Source organism: Equus caballus, chromosome 16 (genome assembly GCF_041296265.1).
Source record: "Equus caballus isolate H_3958 breed thoroughbred chromosome 16, TB-T2T, whole genome shotgun sequence".
NCBI classification, from domain to species: domain Eukaryota; kingdom Metazoa; phylum Chordata; class Mammalia; order Perissodactyla; family Equidae; genus Equus; species Equus caballus.
Window position 1 is genome coordinate 51,761,957 of NC_091699.1, and position 8,298 is coordinate 51,770,254.

Genomic DNA, 8,298 nt, shown 5'->3' on the forward strand with positions numbered 1-8,298 from the left:
CGAATGGCACCTAGGTTTGTGTCCCAGCCCTGCCACTTTCTAGCTGTGTGATCTCAGACAAATTTCTGAGCCTCAGTTTCCTCCTCAGAGAAATGAGACTAATCCCACCCACAGCATGGATGAGCAGAGAAGAGCGAAGGGCCTCCTGTTTGTAAAGAGCCCAGCATGGCACCGGGGACAAATTCAACGCTTGGTAAATGTCTGCTCACCTCCTTTTCTTCCTGTATCCTATTTCGTATACAAATATATATTAAAAAAATTACACAAAACAATGCAACGAGGCAAAAGTCAATGTTTATTTAATCCTGGCTTTGACGGAAGCTAGCTTGCATTTCAGCAGAAAGGTCGTGTTCTTCCCCCGGTGTACGTGGTGCGCATCTCTCAGTGGGTTGCGGTGGAGCGTTACCCAGATGGCCAAGGCGGCAGAGGTGTTTCCTAAATTCCTTGTCAAGAAGCACGTAGAGGAGCGGGTTGACACAGCAGTGGGTGGTGGCGACGATTTTCATGATGTGAACACTTTTGTCCAGGTTGTAGCTGTGCCTGCAGTCTTGCAGGCAGAAGTAGTCTTTGAAAGTGGATAAGCAAAGTGCAACATTGTAGGGTCCCCACATCAGAAGAAAAACAACCATTACGGCAAAAACAAGCTTGTAAAGATCATATCTCCTTTTCCCAAATCTTATTGTTTTTCTCATTCGCACATAGCAAAATATAAAAACAAACAGTGGGAAAAGAAGTCCAAAAATGTTCGTCCTCAAGGTCAGAAAATGCTTCCAGAACGTCTCATCAGCCGGCAGGAAATGAGGTTTGCCAAAGAAGCACTTATATTTCTGGCTTTCCACCTGTGGTTCGTAAAACACCAATTCAGGCAAAGAGACCAGAATAGCTATTCCCCATGCCAGGACACTTGTGATGATGCCACAGGGCACCGAGGAAAGCGTCTCCATGTCAAAAAACACCAGGCACCTTTGCACAGTCAGAAGGGCATTGAAAAATGCCTCACTGTATAGGCCTACAGAGGAGAGCGCTACCAGAATTTGACACTTGGGGTCGCCGAGAATCCCCCCATGGGTGGCAGAGTGAGCCCAGAATGGCAGGGTAAGCAAGAAACACAAATTAGAAACTGCCAAGTTTAGGAAATAGATATTTTCCACTCGTTTTAGTCCTTTATGTTTTACCAGGATAAGCACAACCAACAGATTGTCCAGAAGACCGAGCAGGAACACCACTGTGTAGAGAGCAGGCACCAGCTTGGCTGAGAGAATCTTGGTGTCATATTGGTCGCATTGTTCTATCTTGTTATTCAGATCGTCCTCTATGAGGACATCATATTCATCCTCTGGTGTGGACGTGTAATTAGCCATCTTTTGGCTGCCCTGTGGAGAAATGAAAGATTATTTCCCTTTCATACAGCTGTAGGGTCCTGGAGGAAACAACACCAGGACCAGTGCCCACGCAGCCCTACTTTCCTCTTCTGGTGCTTAATTTCAGCCAGAGTAGGTCTACATCACAGAAGCTTAAAAATAAACATTTCTTTAACACCTCCCTTCTTCCCGAGCGCGTGCAGTTCTGAAGCCCGCAGGCGCTCAGTTGTGTGCTAATATCGCAGGGAAATAAAGGAAGCGTGACACGTAATTCTCTTAGCAGACCTCAGTTCTCTCATAGGACTTAATTCTGTCAGTAAAAACAAGACCTGCTTACCTGAAGACACGTAAGAAAACACAGAATTAGAGAACCAAGTCCCGTGGTTTAGTTGGACGAAATTAGTGTCCGTTGTAATTTCTACATTTCTAAAAAGTTTGCTCACCCCCTGAAACAGCTTCCTGTGACAGGCTGAGAGGTCTGAGTTCTTCTCTCGAAAGATATAAACAAACGTTTGCAAAAGTGAAACCATCCTCAGCTTCCATATGGACTAACGGGTTAAATACACAGATGGACTTACCGCTTGCCCCAGTTCCTGGGGGGAAGGGCCTCCCAGCCACCATCCGAGTCCCTGTGGGAATGGCCCGGACCGTTGAAAGACTGGCTTCCTTCTGAACAGACGGTCCTGACCTCTAGGGGCGAGAGAACTCACGTTGATCCCCTGGGAGCTCTACCCACCAGTCATGGCTCTCGGGGACTCCCCGAAAGAAAGCAACTCGAAAGCTCCCCCAAACCCCCGAGCGTTTCTTAAGCCTCTGGGAGGAACTAGGAAGTTGTTTTCTCCTCCCGCTTCCCTGTACCCCGCCTCTGACTTCCCCGTGGACTTCAGACAGTCTCCTCCTGGCCGCTCTAGATAAGGGAACTAAGTTACTGCTGCTCCTCAGTGATACTAAGGGTGTGTAGGAAGGCACTGCTGACCTTGAGCACACTGAGGAGGCAACAGCTAGCAGCTGAGGGGAAAATGTCACATGGTGACTGTGCACTCAGACCTGAGGGACCTGGTGCTCATTGCAGCATGTCATCAGCCTTAGCAGAAGCCCACTCCCTGAGTGGACATGGGCATCGAGAATGCGCAATGAGAACCACAGTGAGCCGCGTGTGCTTGGAATTTTGTTGTCACTTTTGAGAGACACTGCGTTTTGGCTGAGGCATGGGGTTCCAAGAGAGGATTTAGGGAAAACAGAAGCCACAGAGTGATGTCAGTTGCAAGGGGGGTGCAGGAAGGGGCCTTAGTGCCAGCGAGTGTGGGGTGGCTGTGGGCATTGATACTGAGGAGAGCAAGGAGTTAGGCAAGCTCTCAGGAGCTAACCCTGCTCCAAAAAGGAGAACCCAGTACCAGAAAATTCCATGGTGAGGACACGGAGGCGTCATCAAGTCAGGGCTGCAGAGAATGTGAGGGGAACAAGTTCAGACTGAGGCTGAAGTTGGGGTGAGGATTGAGGCCAGGGAGAAAGGAAATTGAGGGAAGAGCCCAGATTTGGAGTTGTGGGAGGAGGCAGCGTGGAGGCGGGAAAGGGACTGGGGCGGTTTGGAAGAAGGACGAACTGAGAAGAGGAACTTGCAATAACTGAAAAACCTGTACAAACTTCTCCCGAATCAACTCTTTGTACCTGTGATGGACGTAATTTGGGGACCAGTCTTACATATCGGTTAGCATTCATATCGCTGGTTAAATAACATCCTGTTAATGCCAAAGATGTGTTTGAGATAGAATTCAAGACAGAATGTGGATCTACTAGAACAGAAATAGAAATGAGGAAACTATCAAGAGAAAGGAAAAATAAAAATAAACAAAAAGAGCTCGGATGAGTATGTGTTTAGCAGTAAGTTTAATTCAAAGAGAAATGCAGTGATGTTCCTCCGTGTGGCGGGGTTGGTGTTGGTGGGATCCTGGGCTGTGACTGCTTCCCAGCAAGTTCTCTCCCAGCCCTTCTTCCCAGCCTGGGCTTCTCTGAGTGAGTGAGGGTCATTGTGCCTGGGAAGCTCTGCCTACTGGTGGCAGCCACAGCCCTAGGATCAGCAGTGGTCCCTCCTCCTGGGGCTCCACATCCCGTGTGAGGCTATTTGGAGCCACATGAGGACACCACAGAACCTCGAGAGAGGAGGTGATGGTGGCTCATGCTGCTTTACTGCCTGATGCTCACTGGTCAGTTCCAGGCAAGGGGATGAGAGTCAAGTCAAACTTTGAAGCTGGGGAAACCCCATGAATATACATACTGCACATGATGTATTAAGTGGAGGAAAACAGCAGCAGGCAGGTACCTCACATATGTGACAGAAAATCATGTGAAATTTGAAGTTTCCAAAGAAAAACAGTTTTGTAAATTCAGAATCACCCGAACTTCCCAATATTCATATAGCCTTCACTTTCAGTATTATTTTATTTTGGCTTCATTCCCAGCATTCTGTTTATCCACACTCAGACCACTGGGGTCTTCCCTTTTTTAACTGAGATATAATTTGACATATAACATTGTGTAAACTTAAGATGTACAACATATTGATTTGATACATGTATATTGCAATATGATTGTCTTTGTAGCATTAGCTAACACCTCCGTTCGTCACCTAATAATCATTTCTTCTAGTGGTGGAAACAATTAAAATCTATTCTCTTAGCAAGTTTAATGTATACGGTCCAGTTTTGTCGTCTATAATCACTGTACTGTGTATTAGATCTCCAAGGCCATGGGATGCTTGAAACTTCTAAATTGGTAGGAAGGAATGGTTTAGAGTTCTGATGTTGAGGAAAGAGGAAAGTTACTTACCATTCTGACATCTGGAACTATAATAGAGTCATCGTTATTTGTGAAATGTCACCATCTGTGGCTTTGGCATGTGACTCATAAACGTTACGTCTGAGGGTCTGAGTTCCTCTTTATCGCTAGAATTCAACTCCAATTTCAGTCTAGGAAACTATCACGTTATACGCTCATTCTTCCATACACGTAGATCTCTCATTTATTCAACAAATTTTACAGAGTGCCTGGCATGTGCACAGCCCTGTTCTAGGTGCTGGGGATACATCGATGAACGAAATAGGCAACCATCCTGACCTTCATGGCACTTACATGCTACAGACAAGGACAAAATAAGCAAGAAAATGGCAGGGTAGAAGGAGACAAGTTCCGTGGAGAAAAGCAGAGCAGGGACGGAGACTAGGCAGGGCCAGGGCGGTTCAGGTTCACATTTTACACAGGATGGTCAGAGAAAGCCCTGCTCACAGATGAGCATGGAAGCAGCAAGTGATTAGGTCCAATAACTGATGCTAATTATCTCATCCTTTCTTGATACTCAGTTCTTATATCAGGGAGGTTGGAAAACACACCTAGTTATGACTTTAGCAACAATTTCACAGAAGATGCAGAAATATTCTTCATGTGACATCGGCCCTCAATAAAAAAGCAAAAAATACAATGCCCCTGTTATTAATTCACTTCCTTTCAGCTCCTAACGCATTCTGCTTTTGCCTTGCTCTGTGATCTTAGAGCTGAAACCCGTAAACATTTCTTCTTTGCCAGTTGACGTAGAGTCACAGGAAGAGGCAGGGGCTTCTCATGCTGGTTCCGGGATTTTGCTGTTTGTTTTTGCTCCTTGGGGCGCCTGCCAGCGCTTTGTGGAGACCCAGTGGTGCCCACCCTCCCGTGAGTCTCATGGGGAACGCTGCCAGGCAGCTTCCTGCTCACCAGCCCAACAGCAGCCCCCTGGCAAACTTCCTGACAAGCCGATGGGCTGCAGTCACACCCTCTTCACCAAAGCCTGAATCTCAGCTTTAGGAGGGAAGACATCTGCCGAGTGTGCTCCTTCTCGAGGGGTCTGCCTCAGCCCAGAGACTGCTCCCCACATCCGCTATCCCGACTCCTTAATCCCTTGGGAAGTTAACCCCCTTTAACTAGGTAATAATGCTTCATCGTAAATGCTCTTTGTTCAGATTACTGGTGGGATTTCTTTCTCTTGACTGGATGCTGATTGACAGATACAACATTAAATTCGTTCAATGAGGGGATGGGAGACTGGTAGGATGATGAATGTTAGCACGACAACGTTTTTCAGAGATCTAACTTGATATTGAGAAATGGATGTTCAAAATTTTAGAATTATAATAATTCAATCTATCCCTTAAAATGGCTTCTTCAAGTATCAGTGCTCTCAGATTATCTGTCAACTATCTATCCACTTATCTGTCTATCATTATCTCTCTTCTAATTTTTATTAGTAAATACTCTATTACAGAAAATTTGGAAAGCGTAGAAAAAATAATCTATGATAGTGATGTTCCCAAATAATAGCTGTTATAACTTTTAAATAGCACCGCTTCTTAATGGAAAATGTGCAAAACTACGTTTAGAGAACAATCAATGTTCTGCTGGATTAGCTGTTTGGCATTGAGTAGTAGATTGAAGGGGTAAATCCCCATAGGCTGTAATTTTAAAGATTCTGAGAATGCCCCATCCTGCTCCTCACATTTTCTCCCACATGCTAGCCATGCCTAAAACTCCACCAGAGTGCTTGGTCCTCTCGGGAGACGGGAGGACAGCAAGGGGAGAGCATCCTTCCAAACTACCATCATACTGATAATCAACCCTGAAATATAGATTTTTATGTGTACTCACAGGAAGAAAAATTGTTAACTATATCCTAAAAAAGCCTTTCTCAATGCTTGTTCCGTTTATTCTGCAGCGTGCTAAAAGTGTAAGGAAGAAAAAGGAGGGGGGGACTTGGCTCAAGTAAGTTTGGAAAATAGGTGGATTGAAAAAATAAAGCACGTTTCTGTACTACGGGACTTCTCAGAACTCTTACTATGCTAAGAAGCATTATGATCCTCCATGAGGGGGACAGTATGCAGTGTTTCTCAAAATTATTTGATCATGAAACCCCTTTTTTAATTCTCATACAGATACTTATGGGCCAAAGGCTCTGCAGAACATATCTTGAGAAACGTCGCCTTAGACATACAAGTATCACCGTGTTATGTGGCAGCCATGGGAATGGGCCTCCATGTCCCAGCTGCTGTGCTTTGAAATCCATCCTTGCATTCACGCCGAGGCCGTGTCCACATGGGCTACTCCCAGTCAATGACCCTCCTAGGGTCACTGTGACAGGCCCATTCCTGGGAGATGGACTCTGGTGGGTGACTTTGGCTGATGCTTCCACCCAACCTTGCTTCCTTCCTCCTTCTCTCTCTCACTTGGGGTCAGACCTGCGCTGTGTTCTGGGAGCTTTCCCAGCTTCTCCTGCCTCCCTGTGCAGTCTCTCTCAGAGATGTTTCCTCTCATACATTTCTTTTATGCCACATCCCATCTTGGCATCTGTATCTTGAAGGACTTGGGCTAACACAGCCTTGGAAGGGAAGCGTCAGTCTCTAGAGTCTTGAGTCCTTTGCTTACTGGAGACTAATGTTTTGTAGCATCTTAATCCCTCTTTTATGTTCTTACCCACTATCCACTTGTGGTCTTCCGGGATCCATCTTCTTGGAACACGTAAGACCGCTTAACGCCATCGTGCCCCCGTTCTGGTCATCTTTATTCAACTCTTCAGGTCACGCACCTTCTCCTATTTCTCGTTGCCTTTCTCCTTTGTGCTTCCTCGGCCCTCGCCTCACTTCCCAACATTCATTCCTTTTCCTCCCACGCTTTTCCTCTGTGCCCTCTGGAATCTGAATTCCACGATAGACAATCCTCCTGACATTCTTAACTAATTCCCAGAACACTCCTACCATCTCTTGTCCCTTGAGGGTACTCCTTTCCTCTCACACCTACCTCAAACGTGGGGGTCAGGAGATGACATCCCTGGCCCCAGTGCCACTTGCGTCAGCATATACCTGTACCTGGTATATGAGAGACTACTTTGGTATCCAACCCTTTGACTGTACCCACTATCTCACCTTGTTGCTGCCACTGTCTGCCTGATTGTCCCCTTCTTTCATTTAAGACTTGTGTACATGGGAAAGGGGCTTCTATTTCCCCTAGTTTCCTCCATCATCTTGGTGACTTAACTGCCCATATTGACCCCCATCCAGTGCCCAGGTCTTTCAGTTCATTAAGTCAACTTCACTGGCCTTCAGCTTCACTCTACTAATGTCCACACTCATGGTCAGACTTCAGGTTTGTTAACATTGGTCCACTACTGAACTCTTACAATAAAATTGCTCACTTTTCTGATTACAGCTGCAATTCCGTGGCTCTCTCTCACTCCATATACTCTCTCTGTAACCATGGTTCTCCTTCACCAAGCCCCACAGCCTCCAACTATCAGTCCCTTGCATGGTCACATCCCTCCTTGTCTAACTGAGATCCAATTGTCTATCACTTAGTCATTCTCTGGTCAATACTCTGACCTCCCTTGAAGCCCTAGCCTTAGACCAATCCATCAATCCACTTCTCCCTTCCATTCTTTTTTTTTTTTTTTTTTTTTGAGGAAGATTAGCCCTGAGCTAACCTCTGCTGCCAATCCTCCTACTTTTGCTGAGGAAGACCGGCCCTGAGCTAACATCTGTGCCCATATTCCTCTATTTTATGTGTGGGACGCCTGCCACAGCATGGCCTGACAAGTGGTGTGTATGTCCGCACCCATGATCCAAACTGGCGAACCCTGGCTGCCAAAGGAGAACGTGCAAACTTAACCACTGCACCACGGGGTTGGCCCCCCTCCTTTCTTTCTTTGAGTTTGTGTGCCTGAGAATAGTTGGTTGAAACTACTTCGTCATGAAGACAAGATCCATCACTAATGTACAGTCTCCAACCTCAACTAGTTTCCAGAGATTTTTCTAGTTTCCCTGGTAACTCTCCTCAGTGTCCTAAATTGTCGCTTTCTCCTATGTTGCATTGGCTATTTCCAGCAATTGAAAACACTTCTAGTCTCTTCAAACTCCCACTCCCA

At 46.1% G+C, this 8,298-nt stretch overlaps 1 protein-coding gene across 2 annotated transcripts; it reads right to left on the bottom strand.

The window, feature by feature from the left end:
- Positions 1-275: 275 nt before the first annotated feature.
- CCRL2 (C-C motif chemokine receptor like 2) lies at positions 276-2,419 on the bottom strand. Of its 2 annotated transcripts, none has more exons than XM_003363124.5 (2): positions 1,940-2,419; positions 276-1,373 (listed from the first exon to the last, which is right to left on the bottom strand). In XM_003363124.5, the coding sequence occupies exon 2, from the start codon at positions 1,359-1,361 to the stop codon at positions 300-302; it is 1,062 nt and encodes a 353-aa protein (XP_003363172.2). In that variant the 5' UTR covers positions 1,362-1,373; positions 1,940-2,419; the 3' UTR covers positions 276-299. The 2 variants fall into 2 exon arrangements, with proteins under 2 accessions (XP_003363172.2, XP_005600811.2); XM_005600754.4 differs by lacking the exon at positions 1,940-2,419 and adding an exon at positions 1,699-1,925.
- Positions 2,420-8,298: the final 5,879 nt, after the last annotated feature.

Excerpts from the sequence above, each read along its gene's own strand:
- CCRL2 (XM_003363124.5), bottom strand. The coding sequence starts at position 1,361 with ATGGCTAATTACACGTCCACACCAGAGGATGAATATGATGTCCTCATA.